General features: G+C 36.0%; 1 protein-coding gene across 1 annotated transcript; it reads right to left on the reverse strand.

The window, feature by feature from the left end:
- Window positions 1-2: 2 nt before the first annotated feature.
- On the reverse strand, window positions 3-27047 carry mipepa (mitochondrial intermediate peptidase a). The gene is made up of 19 exons (XM_067365675.1): window positions 26616-27047; window positions 26337-26510; window positions 24641-24729; window positions 24462-24548; window positions 24077-24140; window positions 22696-22878; window positions 22355-22511; window positions 21575-21623; window positions 21133-21193; window positions 20910-20962; window positions 20178-20331; window positions 19983-20060; window positions 18312-18516; window positions 18113-18222; window positions 16899-16973; window positions 16481-16597; window positions 11436-11557; window positions 10702-10775; window positions 3-1371 (listed from the first exon to the last, which is right to left on the reverse strand). Exons 1-19 carry the CDS (start codon window positions 26760-26762, stop codon window positions 1271-1273), a joined length of 2100 nt encoding a protein of 699 aa, XP_067221776.1. The 5' UTR covers window positions 26763-27047; the 3' UTR covers window positions 3-1270.
- Window positions 27048-27143: the final 96 nt, after the last annotated feature.

Below are 27143 nucleotides of genomic sequence, written 5' to 3' on the forward strand. Positions count from 1 at the left end.
CACACACACACACACACACACACACATGTCCACTCTGTTCAGGGTCTCATTCTATTTTTGTTCGTCAAATGTCTGTGAAATTTGTTTAGATGGTCTCAATTGTTGAATCTTTTTATGGTCAAACTGGAGCTGTCAAGCGATTAATTAACACCTCGAATTTGGCTGATAAATTACACCCTAAAAGATCATTTAAAGTCATTATTGTGTTAAATGACAAAAGCATCAAATGGACATTACAAAAAGTAGCTTTAGAAAATTTTCACCATAGAATTTATTACACAAACTTTTAGGCTTCAACGGCCATGAGGGCGAGCAAATATCAGAATTTTCATTTTAGTGTAAACTATACATTTATTTTTTATTAATATGGAAATCTGAAAAAATAAAAAAAAATAAAAAAAATAATACTCTAAGAAACTAAAACTGCCAGAAGGTAAATGTCTAAAAGAGTAAGTCATTGAATCATTCATTTATTCGATTTGTTCAGGAATGGCTCTCTTTATGAACGGGTCATTGAATTATTGGTGAATTATTGATTCGCTCAAAACGCAGATTCATTCAGAAAGGAAACACCGCTGTGTTGCTCGAAGGTTTTATAGGTAATATTTTCATTGTTAAAATTGTGCAAAATCATTGTCTAAAATATAACACAATATTAAACTTATTTAGGGAATATCACACTCGTGAATATTGCACTAGTGCTTTTCGGGAGAAAAACAGCACTTGTGTGTTCTTGCGCTCATTACCCGTGTGATATTGCTTAACTATATCTTGATATTTATGAGACAAAAACTCATACAGGGGCATTTTTGCCCTGATATCTTGAATTTTAGGGGCATATATAGGCTCCATCACACAGTGAGTTGTTGCCCTGCTTCATGTTCGTCACCAATCAACTGTATGAAATGTAAGATGAACTACATAGGTCTGCGATGGGGCGTTAATAATTTAAAATAAAACACTTTTTTTCCCCCCATAACCAATTAATTAAGTTAAATTGACAGCCCTAGTTCAAACAAATTTTTACAAGTTAAGAAATTTGCAGTTGAAAGTGAGAGGACATTTCTATATATACATACATATTTATTTATACAAACACACACAAGTTCTTGATATGTTTTGTGAAATTCAGTAGCACAGATCATTCAATTTTGTTTCATGAATTTATGAATTCATCCCTTCTCAATACATCAATACATTAATAGTTGTAAAGACCAATTACAGCAGGGAAGATAAAGTCACACTGTTTAACATGAAACATGCTCATCTCTCAGCCCTCTGAGTCCATGATGAAGGTTTCAAAGTCAGGGTCCAGATCAGACACCAGGGCGTTGACAAAGTCCTCGATGGAGGGTCTTTTCTGCAACATGCCTGGACATGAAACAAGAGGGGCAAATTCCAGTTACGTACACGGAGTTTTAGCAGCATGATTTTCCTGCATCAATGACTTGTGTTTACCACTTTGCATTGAGTAATGTTAACTTCAAAGAAGTACTGTAAATCTGAGGAGCATTCACTATGGCAGTGAAGCAGTATAGGGCAGGGGTTTTATCTTTCCTGTGCTACATACATTATGACAATATCGTCTTCCACAGGTTGACACATTTCTGCTTCTGCCCTTCTCAGTAAACGCAGTGCAGCCAATAACAGTGTGCTGTCCTGCTAAACTGTGCACACTCGATTTACAATTCCTCTCTGCTGGCGCTTTGAAGTCTGCTCATTTCCCCTTGTAGAGCTGCCAATGTAAATAGGCCCTCCTCCCTTCCCCCTCTTTCCTGCACAGGTCACCTCTAAAACACACACACACACACACACACACACACACACACACACAGACACACAGACACACACACACACACACACACACACACACACACACACACACACACGAGTCCAAGTCCACACAGCAACAGGCTGCACTAAAATCTCATGCAACTCTGACCTGCAAACTCTGTATGTACATCTTTCCCAATTAATAATCTGCAAAACAAAACTAATTTAACAAGATTATATATATGAGTCATTGAAAAAAAACAAAAACATTTTCAATGTGTTTTTAAAAAACCTTTTCAAAACTGATGTCATGCATATTTTTGAGTCATGAACAATGCGTTTAAACAAGTTTCAGATGTTTAACATTTCAAAGTTTTTAAATTCATTTTTTGGCTGTCAGGCGGTACAACTAAATAGTTGTATGTATATACTGCAGTTGAACCACCTGACATAGAAAGTGAAGAGATCTACAAAGCTTTTAAAACTACTGATACTTATAAAATGTGTTTATATGAAAGATTTCAAACAAAAAATGATGCCATAGTCTTTAGATTTAAATTGTTTGTTATTAAGACACCATTTTAAATAGTTTTCTCATCTGTTTATTTGTTCGGACAGTTGCACCACCTGACATTTTGAGGATTTAAAATAACAAAACTTAAAATAATATGTATTATTTAAAAGCACAAAAATTAATTCAAACTAAATCGGTTTTATAGAATAAAGTGATATGTCATGAATTTATCAAATTATTTTAAAAGGACTTGGACACAAAAATATGCACATCATGTCGTTGACCCATATATACTGTACATCACAATCACAATATGGCTTTATTATTATTTATCTTCCTACAATTGTACAGAGCTCACAAGGGAACATGGGAGAAAAAATGTGAAATGGGAGGAAAAATTACATTTCAGTGTTTTTTGCATTCGCAAAAATGTTGCAAAATATTTGTGTTCTCTCACAATAGTATTGAGTTCCCAGAGAAACATTGCGTTTTCTTGCAAAACATTTGAGTTCTCTCGCGTAACTATTGCGTTTCCCCGAAAAATGTTGCATTCTCTTGCAAAAGTATTGTTCCCTGAGAAACTCTGTTAATTCGAAAAAAAATCTGCATTCTCTCGAAAAACATTTCATTCTGTCTCAAAACTATTGTGTTCCCCGAATATATATATATAAATTTTTCCTCCAACCTTATTTTATTTCCATGACAAAGGCTTTGTGAACTTTTCCTTCCATTTCATATTTTCTTTTCCATCACCATGTCCCCTTAGGTGGATTTTTAAGCATAAGCTGCTAAATAGGTGGTTTCTAACCTACTGGGTATGAAAAATAAGGAGAGACTAGTACTACTAAAAGGAAAGAAAGAAAGAAAGAAAGAAAGAAAGAAAGAAAGAAAGAAAGAAAGAAAGAAAGAAAGAAAATACAAAGAATTGCTGGCATCAGTAAGTAGTCCAACCTCAAGCTGTACTCATGTTTTCTTCAGCTGAATGCTACAGCCACAGATGCTGTTCAGAGAGCTAAAGATGTAACGCCGACTATTTCTTTAGTCTCTGAATGGATCACACTAGGACTAGACGTCTCCAACTTCAATAGCACTTTCTATAATGATGTTCATTTCCTGAGTTCACTCTAGAGGGGATTCAGACTACAAGCCTATCCAGACTCACATTTTTTTCGTTTTAAAAAACATATACAAATAAAGACCCGTAGCCAGTGAAAATAAAGATATAAGATAAATGTGAAGGAATAAGCTTCCCATTCCTGATGTTAAAACATTTGGCTATATTATTTGTTTTCTCTGAGCTCTTGAAAGATTGAATAAAAATAAACTGGAGCAATTACAATGTGTGAATGTTTGTGTTCAATCTTATAACTATTAAGCTTACCAAGGCCTTTTGAATGCCTAAAACTGTGTTTTTTGCTCTGTAAAAAAAAAAAAAAAAAAAAGCTTGTTTCGAAATTTCGTTAGCTTATTTATTGTGTGCATGTGATGAGTGGATTGCTATTATTTTTGTGATAGTATTATAATATACACTGAAATAATATTTAATACAATTATTCTAAATAAATAATAAAATATAAATAAAATAACTGGTATAATAAGCAGAGAAAAACTCTTTTGCTTATATAATCACCTGTCTGACTTCATCTGCGGGAAATGTGTCAGTTGTGTTTACATTTTGATGTCAAGACAAGTAAAGGATTTGCAATAGCATGAGAGTAAAATTATAAATTAGGGCTGTCAATAGATTAAAAGTTTGAATTGCGATTAATTGCACCCTTATTGCGAAATTAAGCATACACCATTTGTCTTGTTAAACACATTCATTTTGTCATTGTTTGCTTTATTTAGCAAATTAAACCATCATATTGAAGGTGATACACACAAAACTGTATTTTCTGCAAGCTTTTTCAAGGTTCAACAAAGAGCTTGTTTACAGTTTAGACAAGTCAAGATACAATACCGAAGAGAACCACAACTAAACCAACCGCCTTGATCTGACTGCATTTACCATCGGATCCATTCAGAATTACTAAAAACAGAAACATACACATGCCAAATCCAAACATTATCCTGAATGTGTGTGGAAACAATGTGAATGTACTCAAATATGTCTGTTCCAAAATACAATGTGCGATCAATGCATCGAGAGCGCACATACACGGGTTGTTTGAGCTTCAATGAAACGGACTCACGCGTGCTAACTGTGCGACTCCTGTATGTCTTTACCTTGATTGCAATCCTCATCCATCAAAACTTTATTAGCGAGACGCTGGTTTGCTTTATCCAGCCGAGAAACATAGTTTGCGTATCATCTGGCTATACAGCGGTGTTCCGTTCGGTCTGTATTTCACACAGCGCGTTGCGCAAGGGCTCACGCTCTTCAGAAACAATCAAAGAATATGACAGAGCTCGTGTTTTAAAGTGTTTATTCTCTCTGCCATCTCTAATGATGCATTCGGCCTGGTTTTCTTTACATTAGCACTGTTTTGGGCTGATTGAATTAATTCTCTTATTAGATCATTCGACTGAAAACAATCCCATAGTTTAGTGGCTTAAAATGATCTGATCGGAACAGAGAAGCGAAATCGGCTTATTAAAGGGTTAGAATAGAAATTTCTGCCTACAAGGGTAAAGCCCAAAGTATACTTCATTTTTTAGGGTCAGCGAACTGTGCAAGTGACGCGAATTTCGTCATCAAAAAAAGAATGCGCACCGCCAGATTTTTGTAACCTTGCGTACTTTGTAGTAATTAGTTTATCCACAAGGTGGCAACCGTGCCCTGGGGCCGTCGATTCACAAGGTAGTTGAAGAAAAACTGCATAAACACAACAGACCAGAACGCATGAAGCTACAGCGACAATGGAGGTCCACATAGATGAGAGATTGTGCGAAGAGGTTGGAAAGTCAACTGAAGTATACTTTGCAAGGCTGTGCATTCGACTGTGCACGTATACGTAAAATAGATGTATACCCAGGGCTTTACAGGTGCTTGATCCATTGTAGATGCTCAGATAAACTCTCGACTCCCAAAATCATCTAACTGTGTAACGTAAATTACGTTAATGCCGCAATTTCACATGCTTCAGTAATTTATTAAACTATTTTAACACTTTAAGGATTATTTTATTAATCGCATGTGTTAGCGCGTTAACGTTGACAGTCCTAAAATAAATAAATAAAAATATATCAAAATTTACAAGAACAATTACAGGATTGCATTACCTTGAACTATTTCAAATAATGCTGTTCTTTTGAACTTTCTATTCATCAAAGTATCCTGAAAAAAAACGATCCAGTATAATAATAATAAGAAATTTATTGAGCACCAAATCAGCATATTAGAATCATTTCTGAAGAATCGTGTGACACTGAAGAAAAAACTGTAGTGTATAAAAATTATTATTTATCTGGGAACATGATTACACGGTTGACAGGATCAAACATTTGCAGGGATGGATGGAGTAAAGTCACCATATTTATCAGTGCAGGTGCATTGTGTATGTTTTATTTTGAATCAAAGGGACTTTCTAGTCCAAGATGCCCTGAACAACCCAGCTGTGTGTGCTTTGAAATGGAGGTCAACCACAGAACGAATGTCCAACATGCCTTTTCAAACACCTTCCCTTCACAGAGAGCTTCATTTATCCATAGAGAACAAGAGGATGAGGAGGCTCTCTGTGATTGGTCAAAACAGCTCATGACTGGGATTGGAGGATGATGAAACTAAGGACACATCAAAGTTAGGCAGACTCATCTCTCCTCAATTAATCCCTATTTAAACCTTGTTCTTTGGCTCCTGTGCCGTACGCCACACCTTGAGGTTGTGCAGTTACGTGGGCACAGCGAGACATGGTGGAACATGACTCAGGTAGTGCTGGTTTGGGTTTCATGTGAAAGAGGACAGGGTTATCAAAAGGTCAAATGAGGACTTGACACAAGATACTATATGAAGTCTTAATTATGCAACCAAATCTCTTGAGTTGAATCTCGTTTTGTTATGCATTCCTAAAAGAGTTCCAGCAGTCCTGATCTTCAAGCATACTGCTCAGACTCAGGTTGAGCAATGTTTAAAGACTAAGAAGATAATTACAGCCTCCTTCCCAGCAGATGAAGAGATTTTTTTGGTTACTCTACGGCTTTGACGTTTGTAACTATTTGAAACATGTCACGAGTTGAAAGCAATAAGCTCATGATCTACCTGAAGGCTGAAATTACTTCATCATTGACTCTGTAATTAAAATTGGAGGTCTCAAATCTTTGTCAAAAAATAAAAAGAAAGCTCAAGATTCAGGGATTATGCCACTGTGCACATGAATCATGTGGATTATTGTCTGTATGAAAACTTTGAAAAAACATTGTACATTGTTCATGTAAATATTATTTAGAATATACAGTGAGATTCCATATTCTATTTGCTTCCATATTGCAAATTTAATGCATGAGCATATCAGCTTGAGTCAAGTTGAAAAAGAAATGTCTTAAAGAATGGTTAGCATTTGGTGTGTGCCTCTTTTGCTTCAATGAGCTACACAAACAAAACCTGATGATCATGTTCTCCAGCATGATTTAAGATCAGATCCAAAGTGCACCTTGAGCTTCAATAGAAGCAAGATCATCTCATAGTCTGTACAAAGAGCTTACATGTAATATCATGAATTTAATTATTTCAGTGATTGATTTTTTTTTTTTTTAAATCCCAAAACTTTATTTAAGGATTTATTTGTAGATTTATCTTGGATTACAGACTACATACAGACGAGCCAAAACATTATGACCAGTCACATGTGAAGCGAATATCGTTGATCATCTCCAAACAAGGCCACGATATTAAGGCCAGGGTAGAGTAGATGATGAGCAAACAATAAGTTCTCGTAATCAAAGTCTGGGATGCAGGAGAAATGGGCAGAAATAAAGATCTGAGCGACTTTGACAAGAGCCAAATTGTTATGGCAAGGTGACTGGGTCAGAGTATCTCTGAAATGGCAACGAGCCAACAGGTCTACTGTGGCACAAGTCACACGAAATGTTAATGATGGTTACGAGAGCAATGTGTGCGTCACAATCTACTGCGTATGGGGCTGCATAGCCGCAGGCCAATCAGAGTGCCTATGATGACCCCTGTCCACTGTTGAAAGCTCCCGCAACAGGCACGTGAGCGTCAGAACAGGACCTTAGAGAAGCGTAAGAAGGACGGCCGTGTACAAGTGTGCCGTTTACCTCGGAAAGTGATGGAAATAGTATGTACTGTAGGATGACGATAAGCCAGTAGAGGGAGTGTGATGCTCTGGGCAATGATCTGCTGGGAAACCCTGGGACCGGCCATTCATGTGGACCTCAATGTGAAACTTACCACCTACCTAAGCATTGCTGCAGACCAGGTGCACCTCTTCATGACAATGGTGTTCCCTGGTGGAAGTGGCTTCTTTCAGTAGGATAATGCGCCCTGCCGCACTGCTACATTGTTCAGGAATGATTTGAGGAACATGATGAAGAGTTCAAGGTGTTGCCCTGGCCTCCAAATTCCCCAGATCTCAAACCAATTGAGAATCTGTGGGATGTGCTGGACTAACAAGTTCGATCCGCGACAGCTCCACCTCACAGCCTACAGGACTTGAAGGATCTGCTGCTAACATCTTGGTGCCAGATACCACAGGACATCTTCAGAGGTCTTCTAGAGTCCATACCTCGGCAGGTTGGCGCTGTTTGGCAGCACAAGCAGGACCAACAGCATCTTAGGCACTTACCAGTGTACTGATCCAAAGTTTGGAGTTGGTAAGTTTAAAAAAAAAAAAAAAAAATGTTTTTGAAAGAAGTCAAGTCCTCTTCGTTTATATAGCGCTTTTCACAATACATATTGTTTCAAAGCAAACACAGTGACAATAGATAAATTCTTATTGAGCTACAGTTTTTTTTTTTGATTGAATCACTTCCGTTGTAAAAATTGTTAATTATTAGTTTAGGGGCCGCTTAAAAGACACCTTTCCCACTGAAAACCGAATACCTTTAATGCATTCTTGCCATTCATTTACATGTTTAGTCTATAGGTTTGCATAAGTCTCTAATGTTCATAAACGCTGCACTTATTTAATCAAAAAGACAGTAAAAAATAAAAATAGTAATATTGTGAAATATTATCACAATATAAAATAACAGTTTTTTTTAAACATACTTTAAGAAATGTATAAACTCCTCCCCATTCATTTACACTGATAGAATGCTCAGCATTCAAAACCCATCATAAAATCTGCTTACTGAATTGTGATTTGTCTTGTCTCCCTTGCATACACTTAATTTACACTCACCTTTATGCTGCAATAATGACAATGGGCTGATTCTTGTGTGCAGTGGACTGAAAAGACGATATGCGTATTAAGCGTCTTGACTGATGACGATGATTAAGTGGCTCTCAGGTGGCATTTTATTAATACAGAATTAGGTAAACCAGTATATTTCCTTCACTGTCTAATCCAGTTTATCTAAAGTAATTTATAAGATCTGCCCTTCTTTATGATTGCATATTGATATATATGTATGCAATGTGTATTTGGTTGTAAAGGCCAAAAACTATTTGAATTGAAACCCCATCAAGGAGCATCTGAAAGTAAGGCGAACCCGACCTTCCTGTGATCCTGTATCTAAAACTCATGCATGTCACCATCTGTGTGCTACAGCGCTAAAACATATCCCAGCCCAGGTGCTCGAGTGTGCTATTGTTCTTTCAGTCTGTCCTTCGGCACTAAAATAGAGGTCCCTGGGAAAGCTGAGGGCCATGAAAGACGCCTCTGTGCCGCCCATGGCTGGAGAACACAGGGCTTCAGTCAGCATGGCCGTCAGTCCATCACTTTCCTCTCTCTGCAATGCCATCTAATCCAGCCTGGACTTTTCAGCACCAGAGGCCTGGGATCCGGCCAGCTCTGAGCGAGGAGCCCGGCAGATAAAACGGCCCAGGCTACAGCCACTCTCTAGGGTGGCTCTTGTTCCACTGCGATCCGGTACAGAGGAGGGGGGCGGCGGCACACTGAAGGACCCCCTCTCTGAACCAGACCATTAATAATGAAAATACAAATGGTGAAGGAATTGTAAAATAAGCAAGTGAACGCACACATGCAGAAAATTCAGTAGATACCAATGCATAAATATTTTTTTTTATGTTGTAAATAAATTAACAGCTAGTGTTTTTAAAAATGTAATTTTAATTTACAATTGATTTAAAAAATATATAATTTAAGGTTTTACTATGCGGAACTCCACTTTACTATAGGGTAATTCCAACCATGATGTGAACCAGTGTTTTTTTTTTTTTTTAGTATCACTGAGATACTATTATAGTTTTTATTAATATTTTGAATCAGTTTTATTTCTATATCTTCCATTTTCGTTTTAATTAAAGTTTTAGTATTTTTTTTTAAAAAATATGTCTATAAAGTATTTATTAATTTTTATTTTAGTTTTAGTTATTTTAGCACATCAAGTTAAAATTAAATTAGAAAAAAATAGAAATGTTGCATGGCAACCAGCTGAAATAAAATATATATTTTTTAATAGGTTTTCAGTTAATGTTTTTTTTTTTTTTTTCTCCAAGAAACAAAAATGTTTTATATGGTTTTAGTTATCTATAATAATAACTCTGACGTGAACACATTTCAATAAGTGAAACCACATGCTTCAAATGAAATAATAATATAATAGTAATAAAACATTTTAACATGCAATAAAAAAGATAGATCACCGTTTAATACTTTTGATTTTGTTTTTAAAGCTTATCTTTAATAAAGATTCTAAAACTAAATCTGGATCCTCACTTTACTAAAAATCTTTTCATAAGAACCAATCAAAAAGTAAAGAGACCTAAAGGAGTTAAAACCATCACAGTCCATCAAAATATGCTTCAGAGACATTGGACTTATAAATCTATGTGCTATCTACTTTTTAGTAAAACTTTTTTTGTATGAAGAAATGTATGAAGTTAGAAAACCTCCTATTGATTTACACTGATAGAATGCTCAGCTTTCAAAACCTCACAGCAATGACATTGTTGAAAAATTTGCATACTGTAAAACCATCAAAATGTGCTTTAGAGATATTGGACTCCTGTCATCAAATAGAGATATTGTGAAACTTGTCATCTAATAGAGATACTGCTTTTCTGTTATTACAGTGGTGTATTCAACATTGAGAGCATCTCAACTTGATCTGTTCTTATCTGCTGTTATTATGTCATTACATTTTGACATTAAGGGGAAGATTTTTTCATAATTTACATGCACTGAATAATCATTCAATATAACACCAGGCACATGTAGTAAGACAGAAAATAAGGTCAATTTTGATGTTGAGTCTTTAAGGGACAAAGAAATGGCAGTGATTGAACCAACTTGGTGTTCATTTTCTCAGGCGCAGATTTTTTTTCTTACCTTCTACCATCAGCATGGGCTCCTTCCCTCCTCCATGAGCCAGCATCTCTCTACGGTAACGCTCTCCGGTTTCCCTGCAGAAACGTGAGCAGACAGAGGTTTACTTTACACTACCAGCATCGTTCCCACAATCTAAGCCCATAAACCCTTATGTTCCCCCCTCTAACTGTCTGACATGTCCAAAACTGTCCAAACAAAAGGAAGTGCTAAAGAACAAAACCACAGTGGAGTAGTTAAGATATCCTGGTATTTTGAAAGACCCCATGAAAAGAAAACCAGAGTTTTGTGGTTTTCAGTCTGCGCCTGTTAACTTTGAGGCCATCTTTATGTTAGTGCACTCTTACACATTAACACATTTATCATCCATTGTAATCACACATTTTACACATTTAAAATTTCATGCTGTCTTTATGGTATGGCATACAGAAATCATTCATTAGATAAATGTAATGATCTTCATACTTGCATATTATTGGCATTTATGGTTCCATGTAGAATCGTCAACATCTATGGAACCTTTCCATTGCAAAAAATGTTCTTAATAGTGCAAAAAGGTTCTTTAGAAGGTTCTCTTCATGGTTCTTTTAAGAACTGTTCACTGAAAGGTTCTTTGGGGAACCAAAAATGGTCCTATGGCATCACTGTGGAAACCCCCTTTTGGAACCATTATTTTTAAGAGTGTATAAACTTTAGGGCAATACAAGCATGATTTAACTAATGTATCTTTCACAAACCTGTTGAGGGGGTCTTTATAGAAACACTGCTTCCACACCATGGAGGCCACAGCCCGTGACATCAGGTACGAGTAGTACTTCGCCCCATAGCCGACAAGATGACTGAACCTCAGCTGCCAGGCCTGCAGAGACAGGTGCAGGTGAACTAATCACAAGTTGCCGTAGGAATATTCCTGTTACATCTCTGTAAACGCTTGCCAAGTTATTTTCTAACCTGGAAACATGCTGAATGCTGATGATAACAACATTTAATATCTGAGCAGCTACTGTGACTCAATTAAATGGAACAGTTAAGTTAAGGTATTGCCACACAATACTTTCAGGACCATATTCATCACTAAATATTTACATTCCCAGAGCACAAATGGTGCAAAACCCTTTTACGTGGCTACTTTACTCTGAGGTAAATTAAAGACACTGATAATGATTTGAGTGGGTGTAAGCTGGGGAAGTATTTTGCCACAAAAACACAGGCTAGATTTGTGTTGAAAGAGCTCAGTAGTTCAAATGCATTGCTCAGGGATGGAGACGTGCTTAGACGCCCACTGTTACCATTATCCCTGCAAGAAATGAGCCGAGCACACTACGCTTGATATGGCAGTAAATAGGGGCAACAAACCTGTATGTATATGATAAAATCAGTTTATAGCTACAGCTAATCTAACATAGCTGGGTTCAAAAAGTCAAGGAGAATGGTTGGCTTGCAACTGGTATTAGAAATACTGAATGATGAAAGAAATTCTTCATCACTGTCATTACAGGTGTGACAAAGTCACTGAATTTTAAGTCACATTCAAATATCTTTAATGGTAGTTTCTGTCACAGCTGTTATTCAGTGGGTCTTACATGTTGTCTTGACACAGCCGTGGTGCTCATGCAGGATATGCAAACCTGAATTTGCCCCCACCCCCCAAAATCCTGTGACTCTCTACTGTATCTGACAAATAATACCAAACAAAACTATAAAACTAAGAAACAAACAAAACAAAACAAACCACAAAAAACTACAAGAAACAAAAAAAAAACAAAAAAGCAAACAAAAAACAAACAAAACCAGGACACAAAATTAAATCAAATACAAAAACAACAAACAAAAACAAACAAACAAACCAACCAAGAACCCCCCCCCAAAAAATAAAACAAGAAACAAACAAAATAAATAAAAAACAATCTAAGAAATCAAGCAACAATCAAAAAATCCAAAACAAAAAACAAAACAAAATACCAAACCAAGAAACAAACCAAACCAGGACACAAAACAAACCAAACCCCAAAACAACCAAGAAACAAAACAAAACAAAAAAATCCCAAACAAGAAACAAACAAACAAACAAAAAAACAATACAAGAAACCAAGCAACAAAAACAAACAATTAAACAAACAAACCAAGAAGCAAAACAAACCAGGACACAAAACAAACCAAACCCCAAAAAACAAAAAACAAACAAAGAAACCAAACAAAACAAAAAACCCAAACAAGAAACAAACAAAAAACAATACAACAAACCAAGCAACAAAAAACAAACAAACAATTAAACAAACAAACCAAGAAACAAACAAAACAAAATACAAGAAACAAACAAAACAAACAATACAATAATCAAACAAAACATTACAAGAATACCAAGCAACAAACAAAAAACAAACAAAAAACAACAAACCAAGAAAACTAAACAAAATACAACAAACAAAAACAAACCAAGAATCAAACAATACAAGAATCAAACAAAACAATGCAAGAACACCAAGCAACAAACAAAAAACAACAAACAAACAAACCAAGAAAAAAACAAAACAAAATACAAGAAACAAACAAAAACAACAAACCAAGAATCAAACAAAACAACAATACAAGAAGAATACAAAGCAACAAACAAAAAACAAACAAACAAACAAAAACCAGAATACAAACCAAACCCGGAAACTAACAAAAAAAACAACAAACAAACAAAACAAACAAAACATCAATACAAGAAACAAACAAACCAAGATAAAAAAAAAAAACAATACAAGAAACAAACAAAACCATGGCTGTCAAACGATTAATCAAAATAAAAGTTTGAGTTTGCATAATGTATGTGTGAGTACTGTGTGTAATTATTATGTATATATAAATACATGTACAATATAAATACATAAATACATATATATAAAAACACATTCATGTATATATTTGAGAAATATTTACAAGTATATGTATTTATTTATATTTTTATATAATTTATATTATATATAAATAAAAATGTTTTTTCATAAATAAAGATATTTCTCTTAACAATATACACAATTTGTTTGTATTTATATAAACATAATAATTACACACAGTACTCACATATATTAGGCAAACTCAAACTTTTATTTTGTATACGATTAATCGCGATTAATCGTTTGACAGCCCTAAACAAAATAATACAATACAAGAAACAAAAAACAAACAAACCAAGCAACAAACAAAAAGTAGGCTTTATACCATAGAGGACATTCATCTCCTATCACAGGGCAATATTAGACACATTAGGTTTATTTGCTGTCCGCTAAATACATGATTCACGTCACAGTGTTACAACCTCCTGAACGTAGGAATCGTACAGATACATGTGTTATATAACTATATACTTTTGTAGTTGGTACATTATAAAAGCATTGCTATCATGCTACAGAATATTAAGGATTCCACAAAGACATCTGGCTATAATGATTAGTAAGGGACATGCTGGACAGTCTGTTCTTATACAGAATGTGTGTGTGTAAGTGTTTCTCTGTGAGGTTGTTGAACAGAGCCAGGGTTGTGTAAACAGCACTACGAGAGACACATTATAGTTGAGGAAGGTGAAACTTCTGTAGAATACAGACTTAAGCCCCAGAGTATCAGCAAGACATATCCCATATGGCCCCTAATGACTTCAGTAAGTCCAAACGCACTTTTGCAGAGACGTAACATCTGAAAGCTAAACATTAGCAAAACAGAACAGCTACTTGATTATCAACACTCACCTAAAATCTGTATCGGGTTATGGAAATATTTTCACTGCAGATGGGTCCTGTCAGGCTGCTGGCCACAAGACACTTCAAAATCTACATTTATAAGAATTTCCCATTTACAGTACTTTGGATAAAGGCTTTGAGCTAATAAAATCTAACCAACGGTGATACCATGCTTTTTTGGACATGCACGACCTTTGCATCCCATCATGTATCTCAGCGGCCAGAGGAATGTAACACTTTGTGTGAATGTTCCCAAATATTAGCAACAGGACAAGAACCTCCATCTGGTCCATGTTTCTAACAGCTGACATTACCTTCCAGAACACTATTAATGCCCTAGTAAACCGAATCAACGTCAGCAAAAGTCAAACAACTGTAAATACGGCTCTCTCTGTGATTCATTAACCATCTTCATCATCGGCCACAGTCTTTATTAGTGGTCAAGCATCACTATTATTACCCATATTAGGGTTAGTGATTTCAGTATGAATCTTTGGTGCCTAAGTCGACCTGTGCAATTTGTGGTAACACATAAATGATACCTCAAATTGCACACCTCGTTGAAAAAATGTATCACTGCTTCCACAAAAATATTTAGCAGCACAACGTCTGATTTCAACGTTCATAATAATAAGAAATGTTTCTTGAACAAGCAATCAACATATTAGAATGATTTCTGAAGGATCATGTGACACTGAAGACTGAATATTCAGCTTTGGCATTTGGAATAAATTTTAAGATATATTCAAATAGACAACAGTTATTTGATATTGTAATAATATTTGACAATATTACTGTTTTTACTGTATTTTTATTCTCTTAGTGAACATGAGACTTCTTTCAAAAACATTTAAAAAAAATCTTACTGACACCAAAATGTTCAAGGGTAGTGTACACTGAATGAGAGACCACTAAAATGTTCCTATGCATGTCTTGGAAAGATTGCCAGGCCAAAAATTTGTCAGGTAAAAATCTAGTTATATATCTTTACTGCAACAATATAATGTGTCAAAGCAGCTGTGATACTTCAATAGAGTTGCATGCCGAGGGTTTTACGGCCATATGTGGACTGAGGAAAGCTTTCATTTGTTCTTTAATAGTCAGTAAAACATGCATCCTACAGGAATGAAAGACACACACATACTATTAGCTGCGTTCCCGTGAGAGGCGGTAATAACGGATAAGAAGGGGGAAGCTGGGTGATTTAGATGATGGTAAAGACATTATGGCTGAAGCAATTAAAGAGAGAGGGGAATATTTAGAGTTGGGGGGAGGCCTGATTCCCAGTGGCTCCACATAATTACAGGCCAGGATGAACGGTTTATGAAGGCCATTCCGAAATAAAATATGTGTTTTAGATCACTCTAGCTCTCAGGCGGCCATCTCTACAGCTGCCGAAGAGCTGAGAAATGCATTTCAAACTATGTTTTCCCTTCCAAAAAGACTCTCAAAGAAGAGTTTCAAATATTTCCCCCAGGGAGCGCTTCTTCAAAGTATATGTCTGCTTTGTTATTGCAAAAAAGGCCCCCGAACAGGGGCTGGATAGCAGAGAAAAAGCATTTTAATCCTTTAACCGTGCAGTGTCTGTAGAAAACCACAGGGCAGGAAAGGGGCCAAAACCAAACTACCTTGGTGTGTTGATGTGTTTTTGTACTTCAGAGGCGGGAGTATAAGATGTTATTAAGGATTAGTCAAGGAACGATTCCTAAACATTCATTAACTTCAATAACGCCAATGGATCACTTAATTTCAGGGCAACAGACCACCTACATACGAGGAGATGTGCTTTTTGTGCAGCGCTGATTTCTAGGAGGCATTAAATAAATGATTCAAAGTTATCCTTAAGACCATGCATTTTGTCTAAGTGAAGATTTCCTACCCTGATTTTGAAAATACAGGGAGCCTTTGCCAGTTCTACTGAATGGATTAGCAGAAAAACATAGAACATGGTGGCTTCAACATTTAAAAACAATCTTTCGACATTTAAAACAATTTAAAAAGTATTTACTAACACCACACTGCACCCATAACGTTTTTTCATTAAAATGCAGCACACTTACTGTGTTTGTGACATATGGCAGGCCATAATACTTCCTCTGCATGTCTATCATGATGTCTGTCGTTGATTGGTTTTGTGGTTTTCCATGATAAACTTGATCCAGGACTGCATAGAAAACCTAAAGAGAAACATTTACAGAAACCTTGAGGGAAGATACCAAATCATTTATGAAAATGTTGCATTGTATATAGATCAATATTAGATTTTTTTTTATTTTACTTTGGAATTTAAGGTTTTAAAAGTACAAAATTATAACCTAAATGGTAAAATAAATAAATGAAATAGAATAAAATAAATAAATAAATAAATAAATAATTATATATATATATATATATTTATATATATATATTTTATATATATATATATATATATATATATATAGGAAATCTTTCTCGTTGTTGAGTGAGAAGATCTGGTACCTGAAGTTGAGTGTCAGCTGCACCACAGACTTTCTTGGACTCACAAAGACGGGCCACCATGCTCTGTGGCAAAGGCTGCGAGAATAAAATAGCATTTTCTATTAAATGATCACCCAGAAATGACTTCAGAAGACCTGGGAGTTGTATTTACTACTTTTATGGTGCTTTAGCATCCTGTTTAAAACAAGAGGCATCAATCCTCATTTATTGTAGTTGCATGGGAAAGAATTTAAAGGGGTCCAATGCTCAATTTCAAGTTCATAATTTTGTTTACTGGGTCTACTAGAATACGTTTACATCATTTAATGTTCAAAAAAACTCTTTATTTTACTTATAATTTACACTGTTGCAGCACCTGTTTTCATCCTCTGTCTGAACGCTCTCTGTTTTAGTTTCGGTTTCTTTAAAACTCTGATTGGATAGCCGGCCACAGTCCCTTGTGATTGGTCTACCACTTAGAGCATGTCGGAAATGTAATGCCCCTAACCATAACCAGAGAGTATCCGCTCCAGAGGCTTCCTGAGGCGCTGTAAAAACTACTAAAACTAAGCTACCTATGGAGTCAGTTGTGCAATATCACTTTGAGCCTGAGTCCGATAATGACAGTCAAGAAGATCAAACTGATCAACCCAAACCAACTTCACAAGCACGACTTGTGCAGGACGTTTCACAGTGGTAATTATTTATTTTTTATACCTCTCTAACATTTCAAATTTGATGTTATAATTGTGTCATTTATAACATTTGAAACATCTGTTGGTATCATAATGTGTATTGAGTTGGCTCACACGGTGCATTGTGGAACTTTTTAGTGAGCGAACGTTTCAGTGCACTGGAAGTATTTTGTGATTGAGACAGCCCTTAAAATGGTTAACTCCCTGGTTAATGACCTGACTACTGAATTAGGGAACTGATTGAGACATACCCTAACTACACTCAACCAGGCCTCGTCCCCTTTTTTGCGTATGGCTTGGGCAGAAAATGATTTAAATTAGGAATATTGTGATGTGTACATTCCCAGAAGAAATCCAAAAACTACAATCGAGGCATTTCAAGTTTAGAAACAGTGCTTAGTAATATAAAGAATAATTTTACTTTGCAGACATTTTTCATGCTCAAACAGCAACACTTCACAAACATAATAGAAACCCTTTAAAATAATTTTTGATATAATGATCAAAGTGATCATGACCAACATGAACATTGCAGTGTACCTGTCCAGTCTGGTAGTGGCGAGCGAACTGACTGATCACTCGATAATCTGTGGCAAAGTATTCCATGAGAATAGAGGGCACCTCTGCGAAATCAGTGCTACATCGCGTTCCTAAAGAGAGAAACAAGGTCACCATGATCATGCTGCTCTGAGGAAGTGATGTTCACAAATGTTAACAAAATTAGTAGATCATATTTTACCCGTCACATGTTGGTAGCGGGTACGTCCCAGCATGGAGTGCATGGCATGGCCCATCTCATGGAAGAGATTTTCCATCATGCCCGGGCTGAGTAACGTAGGAGCGGACCGCGTTGGCTGGGGCAGGTTTAGCATCAGGACCACCATTGGCAGCTGATACTGGCCATCATCCAACTGCCTCCCTCCACGAATGGTAAAGTGGCAGTCCTGAGCGGGACACAAACAAGCTGGACTGATCAATACTGATTGGCTGAGCATTAAAAAAAACAACTAAACCAACTTTGGTTTAATTTTGCTGTTGAATAAATCAGTAAAGATTTGTTTCTAAATGAACTTGTTTTTAAACAATCGGTCTGGTGAATAATTCAATGACTCCCTCATAAAGATTTTTTCCTTAATGAATCAATATTTTTAAACAAACTGGTTGATGATTCAATCCTGCATCTGAAATTACATACTAGTATGTACTACATTTTGTTCATTGCAACCATTTAAAAAAAACGTATGTTCTATATATCAATGTGTGCAATTTTAATGAAATTCGGACGTACTACATCCACCATGTTGTCATTTTTATGTGACCTAGGGCGCCAGTTGCTTCACTGTCATTTACAAATTATTTCCCATGGTCTCACGGGATAGTAGTCCATTGAAAGCGCACTTCAGAATCTCATCAGAAGTAGTAGGTCATGTGTGTACTACTGCTTTTCAAATACTATGTAATCAGACCCCAGACTGTATAAAAAAAGATGGACGTCTCCACTTCCTTACACTGTAGAAAAATGAAGCCAACATTTGGAGCCAGCGCAGTATTGATCCTAAGGTGGAGCTGCAATATCAAGGTCCCGCCATTACTCCAGCTCACGCAGACTCAATCGCAAGCACAGCTGTCACTAGCTGTGTTATGACCTCAATTGAGGGGGATACATTTTTTATCCATCTTCAGAAAAAAATATAAGTGTAATTGGATTTTTAGTTTGGCTCGCATCCCATTCGATTTCATGGAGAGGACGGGGTTTATAAAATGTTTTGGCTTCACTTTTCAGGACGTGTGCAGCCACCTGCGGTGCATTCCAAATGGGATATATCGCCCTCCAAAAGGCATTTCGCAGTGAAAATAATCATGGCCGCCATATTTAAGGGTCATTCCAAACCGAAGTGCTCAAAACTGGCCACTTCAGAGGGCCCTTTGGAATGAAGGATTTCGAAGCAAAATACCAAAAATAAATAAATTAATTAACTAACGTTAAACAAAGGGCGCAGCTTGCACACTCTACTCCTTGATTGTCTCGTTAAGATGGCGCAGAAGTGCATTCCAAAAAAAAATGTTTTTTTGACCCCTACACCCTTCATCCCTTCGAAGCTCTCACTCCGGAGGGTAAACCCTTTGAAGGGATTAGGGCATAGGGATGAGCCCTTCCGAATGGAACGAAGGGCTGATTAGGACATACTACTTTTGGCGTACTGTTTATCTGATACTATATAGCACTCACTCACTTGTTGCCACCTACTGGTGTAATGATGTAAATGAATATCAGTATGAACCACCACTCAGCCAATCGAATTAGAGGATTGGAATTAATTATTGTATAATGTTGTATAACAGATACTAATTTGAGATGGACAGACTAAGGACAACATGAGTAGATGGCTTATCCTGAGTTTTTCTTTACCTGGAGAGGTTTCTCAGGTCTGTAGAAAAAGTCACAGTAGATATATCCCAGCAGTCCCTCTGTTTCATGCACCACAGCCTGAAGGAACAATTAAATATTGAAAGTGATATTAGAAAAGAAGTTGGCTAGACCTGAAGATGAGCTCTCATTTAAGCCATTTTGGTTTGATAATCAAGCACAGAAGCATGATCTCACCAGCTTGCGCACATCTTCGCTCCAGACCTCCCCCACACTGGGCTGCTCAGCCAGCAGTGATACGCCATACAGCTGTGTGAAAAGACCGTTCAGACCTTCCATACACGCTCCCAGCGAGAAGTACGGACTGTACAGGCTTGGCTCGATGTTAAATCTGCCGAGACAAAACATAAACATGACATTTTATTAAAGGCTGAATGTCCGTTCACATTTTTTCTCACTAAAACCACAGACTATGACAAAGAATGTGAAAAGAAATGTGGAAATCATATAGCTCAAAACAGGACAATTTCCCAAAACATTCATTCGGTTCTCAAAACAAAGACACATTTCTCAAAACATTTAGCACATTTTACCCATTTTCACACACATTCCAATTTTCTTAATTATTTATGCCAAACTCTACACAAAAATGCCCTCATTTTACACATGTTCTCATTCAGAAAACACAAACTATAATTAAAATAATTAACTCAAGCATCACAATGTGAACTGAAATAGCACACATTTATCCATGACACATTAAGTAGCAAAACTGATGACACACCAATCAAAAATTTTAGGACAAAATATATAGGAGCACAGATGATTGTGCTTTAGAAAAGGCATCTGAACACTGGAGAGAGAGCTGAAAGAATCATCTACAGGGTTTTTATACTACTTAATACAGTAGCGTATTATTTTGATTTAAGAAAATTAAATTCTGTCACATGCTTTTCTCAGGTCTCTTACCTTTCTGCACGTATCACACCACTGAAGTACGGATGGTCCCAAGGCATTAGTTCCTACCAAGGAAGATTTTATTCTGTTTTAATTCTTCTACAGAACAATGGACTATTTCTCATTTAAACAAACTTGCAGGTATTATTAAGTTTGTAAAATTATAAATTTCTACATTTTTTACAAGATGATACAATATGACAGCAGACGATAAGGATAATTGAGCAGTGCTTACAGAATTTCTGGGGTTGAGTTTTGTCTTCATATCCCTCATCATTTCAAAATCCTTTTCTGTCCTAATGTTGACAGAAATACATTTTCTTATATTATATATCATATATAAACATATTTTACATTATGAAAATTATTTGCTATACATACATATGCCTATTCTGTTAAAAATCTGTATCTTTAGGAACACATGCAACCAATACAATACACCATAGTGTCTTCATTATAGTTGCAACAACATATAATGATGTTGACAGTGACACCTAGTGGCATCTTTGCTAGAATAATACAATGACAATATTGTAATAGATAAAAAAAATAAGTTTAATCATTCTTAAAAAACAAAACAAAACAGACTAACTCTTGATAATATAACTCATAATATATTTATTATTATGCATCCATGATTAATGCAACTGACAAATTTTGAAGAGAGAATACTCAACCTGTCTGAGAGCTTGTCTGTGATCTGCTGTAAGAAGCTCATAACTGCCTCTGTAGAGAAACATACCATGTCATAAACTTGTATTCCTATAACATAAATAATATTAAAAGGTACACTATGTAACTTTTGGCCCTCTAGCGGTTAAAAAACAAAACTGCAAACAACTGAACATCGTTTTGGTTGTGCTTCGGCTCTGTGTGACTGTGTGGATGAATATAGATATCCTACTGCCTCATAAAACATTCACTACTAGTTAAGAGATATAACAGTTTAGATGCAAAGGATCTGACTAGCTGAAGACATTACTGTAGCTTTACCATTAACAGACACAGTATTTCCTTGAAAATAAATTCCAGCACAGTGCTACAACAACCATAATGTCATGACTCTTCACAATAGATAATGCTTTACAATTAACTAGTTAGAAACTACTTGACAAATTACAAATTATTTGTTCAATAAAATATCTGCCGCTTTTACAACAGTTTGATTCTGACAAAAGAAAATGTTCTCGCAACCTCCAAAAAGCCAAGCCAATGTTGATTCTTGTTTTATTACGAGAATGTAAGTTACATAGTGTACCTTTAAATATTTGATAATAAACAATATTGTATTTCTTCACAAAAAAATAAAAATAACCATTTGAAGTTTGATAAGCAGCTGTTTAGAAACAATCATTATTCATTATGTTCTGTTTGGTGCAGATAGTGGTACAGAAAGTATACAAGTTTAAAGTTAAAAAAAAAAAAAAAAACAGAAACTATCCAAAAAAGTCTTCTACCTGGGCTTTTGGCCATGGTTCCCTTTAAAGCTCTGTGTGCATAAGATTCATAACCAACCAGGCGAGCCAATTTATCTCTACAGGCCAGCAGTTCCTCAAGTATGTGCATCACATTTGCATTTGGATAGAGGAAAATTTTATACGCAACTTCCCTGACCTGAAAAACATGTGCACAGACACAAAGACAACAACAAAAACAACAAAAAAAACACTGGTTACACCACAACAAAGCTACCGCAGGGTCAAAAGAAATATTTACAATAATAAAAGAGTTTGTGACTATTTCAATCAATATTTATACAACATCAAAAAATTTGTGCTAATTAAGGAATGTGATGTACCAGATCATCAGGCGCGTCCGCATGCAGGCCGCTGATCTGAATGTACTTTCCGTCTTTACTGAAGTGCTGGTGAATGTGTTCAGGAAGGACTCTCTTCTCTATTCTGTTGGGCATGTGACAGCTCATGAGAAACTGATTGCTCAGATCCAACAGCTTCACATTCAAGTTCACAGCCTCTTTCCTCTGTGAAATATGGAAAGGTAATCTGTGAGATTGTCTTACACACAAATGTATTTTACTGTCGAGTATAGTTGTCACAGTACCAAAAGTTGAGTAGTCAGTACCAATACCAGTAAAATCTGCAGTTCTCTGCACCAATTTTGGTACCAGAGCAAAAACTGTTTAAGTACTTAAAAAAAATGGTCTCATCCGTTGGTTATCACTGTCAATCATCGCAGTTTCCGATTCAATTGCGCATTTAAATACGGTTGTCAATCTTGAGAAAACTCCCGTTATATTAAAAATGTCAGGCATAAAAAATGTCTTAACTGTACAATGAATCTCTTATTTACACTGAATTTACATTTTGTTGGTTATAATGAAAGGATTTGAGTGTGTGGCTTGCATTTTCAGCGGGTTAAGCGGATTCTAACTAACTTACTGACTAGCACCTCTGATTAGCCATTTCGTTCACATGCTCAACAGATACGACTGTGATTGGCTACAATGCTCCACGCTTATAAAAACATGCTGTAAACAGAAACCTATGACACTCAGAGAGCACTCAAACAAACACAAACAAGAATGTTTGAAAGGAGCGTCTATCAGAGGGGACCGTTTGACAAACCTACAACACATAGCTGCACAATTCTGGATAGTCTGAAAATCATGATTTGTTTTGTTTAAAATAAACAAAATAATATGTAATTTACTAGAGGTTCTGACAAAATGTTAATTGCTGCAGTCTATTTAGAAATGCTGAATTAATTTGAATGAATTATTATTATTATTAAAAATAGGTTTGAGTGAATGATTCAATGACTCACTTCATAAAGACTTCACTTGTTTCATTACTGGATGAATCAGCATTTTTGAATTAATCTCTTGAATGAATGATTCAATGACAAATACATTTTAACAGTCACTTACTGTGTAACAATGTAATTTATAATCTTTATTTGAAGCTATAAGTTACTTTCAAAAGGTGACAAAAGGTTACCGTAGACATCAGTGTTTACATCCGAAATATAAACATTTATCCCTGTACTTCTATGATGTTTGAATTTGTTGTCAAATGTTTAATAGACATAGCCAAAACATTGTCATTTATGAATAAGATTGCGGGGTGTTTGAATCGAGATCGCAATCTTTTAATGATTTATTGCGCAGCTCTAACTAAGATGAGTCAAAAAAAGTGTAATTAATGCAAAAAAAGTCAAACCTTTTTTTCATCCAGATGGATTCCACTTATTTCGAAGTCAAACATGAACAGTTCAGCCACTCTTCTGCATCAGTAAAACAGTATAGTAAATATTACAAAGTACTTTTTACAAAGAAAACACCACAGACTTGCATTAAACATCTTGCATTTAAACATCTTGTTCACTAAATATTATGTAAAAACCTTGATTAGTGATCAAACATGAAGCAAGGTACAGGTTTGCACACTATGCCCATTTTCTATAGGATAGATAGAGATTTAATATTCATGCTAGAACAAATAAATGATGGCATGGAATAGCATGATGATTATTCATGGAGCAAAACACGTGCATCTCTATCATGGCTAATTTATTATAAAATAAACCAGAAGATCAGATTTGTACCTTGTCTCTGAGTCCAGTTTGGCAAAGATCTCTTTGCTATCCAACAGGTCCTTTAAGCTCTTACACAATTCAACATTGGTATTGAGCCTGTAGGACAAAATTAAAGTCATAAATATCTCAGGAAGTGAAAAAAAAAAAAAAATATATATATATATAAGTAGATAAAAATACAGGCCGACCTCTCCACCATAGTGCCAATGTTTATACAAGTCCTCTCTGCAGCCTCCCGGTAGGATGGATTGGGATGTGCCACTTTAATAAAGTCTGCCTAAAAAAAAAACAAATAAATATAGATTTTTAAATTATTTTCTAAATAAATTACAGAGGAGCAGTAATTTATCAATTTGCAACAAGCACATTTTCATACTCATAAGGCATGTTCAGACCTTTATTTATTCATATCAAATTCTGACAAACTTCCCATACTACTTCTATATAGGATGTCTACTTCATAAATTGTATGAAAATAATGTAAATATATGGTTCAGATCACTCAACCAAATATGGAAATGGAGGTGCCTTTATATGGTCACCAATGGAGCTTGGTTGTCATCTAGTGAAAAAGTGTGGTACTGCGCCCAAACAAAATCTTACTGAAAGCTCATTTTTTTGAGATATCAACCTGAAATTTGGAACACAACCTGCTCAGATTTTTGGCTTTGATTTCCTTGCAGTTTTAGAGTAAAACTTGTTTGGTAAAATATATTTTATATATAATATTATATTTTTACATTTTACATTTTCATAAATTAAATTTCTTTTTCCACTTCCATAAGTTATTTCACTTCTACAATAATGTGCCAAATTTCATCTTTAAAACAAGACCAGCCTAATGTCTACATTCCAAATTATTCGTAAATTACAACCATTTAAAGCTGCAGTCCGCGATTTTTCCTCTTTGTCGCCATCTCTGTTTGAAACATGCGATTGCAGTCATATGCGGAACAGTTATCTGTACGTGCGTTGTGCCTCGGCACAGCTCGTCAGCCCGGATGAATCTAATGCTTGCTGTCAGTCACTGCACCGGTGTGCATACTGAACTTCAGAATCACAGATTCTACATCTTGAAAGTATGACCAATATAAGAATTTTCACTGGAAAATATCATCTAAGTAAGTAACATTTCTGCCACTTTTGTTTTGACCAACTGAGGAAAAAAGCATTAGGCCTACAATAAATCACGCTGCCAATGATTAAATCTAATGATCGCTTAGCTCGGATCATGCCAAACCATGCAAATTATTATTACTGTTATATTGTTATTGTTAACTCTCTCAAATTGTTAACGTTAACAACATCAACACTGCGTGACTATGTATTTAGTGTGTATTAGCGTTACCTGTAGATTTCAATTTCTGAAGCCACTCAACAGTCCAAAGTCTTTTGCTTTTTGACTACGAGTGAATCTCCAGTTGTCACTGATGATTGTCATTTGGATCTTTCTGGATTACAATCCGCCATCAAAATGATAAGTTTAATTATTTCAGCTGCTGTGAGAAAAGGCTATAAATGATCCGCTACCAGCAGCGTCCTCACATGATAAAACCGACTAGCCTGGATTTGTTCCTTTCTGTTTACGGACATGACATAATGACGCACAGACGAACTGCTGCATGCTTGAATTTCCCGCGGAAATCCACCATGTCGCTCTTATTATAAAACATTATTACAAGCTTACCGTTGTGAATTGAGCTAAGATAATGAGATTTGAACACTGGCTGGTTATGTACTTGCTCAAAAATTGATTTTGGATCATTTTTAACCAAAAAACGTTACAGACCGCAGCTTTAAGTTTAGATAAAAAAGTTGGGGTGACAGTTAAAAGGTTAAAGCAATGTATGTAAACAATATGTAATGTATAAACAACTTGTTTACCATGTCTGCCACTCTGCATAGACTATCTGACAGTTTGTCAAATATCTCCACAGTCTGGACTCCTGGGGGGCTGCGGCAGGCTTTCTCCACCAGCTGCTCTGTCTCCTGCAGGGCTCTGTCCTGGACCACCTCAAAACCCTCAATGGAGCTGAGCTCTGGGACACCAAACAACCCCTGACAGACAAATACACAGTTTGTGTTTTACTCTATTAAAGGTCAAACAGCAATTAAAACTAGACACACACACATATATATACACACACACAGACAGGGTCGTACCACATTTTGTTGGAAGAGGTCTAGTCTCCTCTGGACTTTGGCATTGAAAGCAGCTCCTACAGGTGACCAGGTGGTGACTGTCCTACAGACCCGCGCTGCTGCTGTCCCGCGCCTGAGCAAACGCAGCAGCGGTCTGTACGCTGACATTACTGATGACAGTCAGCATATGACTCTACAACTACACTCAAGTCACTCTTCACAGACAGAAAAACCGACAAATAAACTAACCAGATTAAACAACTCCAACAAACGGAAAAGCACTGCTGTAGTTTGACATGCTGCTTCCAATGACAGTGAGTGAAACTTAGATTTTACAGAAGTACTTTCGACACGTGAATAAATTCGTGAGGATTTGTAAAATCATATTTTACTATTTAAGAACATTAAAATCAGCGTGATTCATTTTTTTAATGAATACAGCTGTGGTATGATTATTCGCAGGATATCCAAAGATGTTACAGTGAGTTAAACAGCAAGTGAAAATGACGCGAATCATCTCTGATATTTCAAAATAAAGGTTCAACCGTT

Source organism: Chanodichthys erythropterus, chromosome 17, assembly GCF_024489055.1.
Source record: "Chanodichthys erythropterus isolate Z2021 chromosome 17, ASM2448905v1, whole genome shotgun sequence".
Lineage (NCBI taxonomy): Eukaryota > Metazoa > Chordata > Actinopteri > Cypriniformes > Xenocyprididae > Chanodichthys > Chanodichthys erythropterus.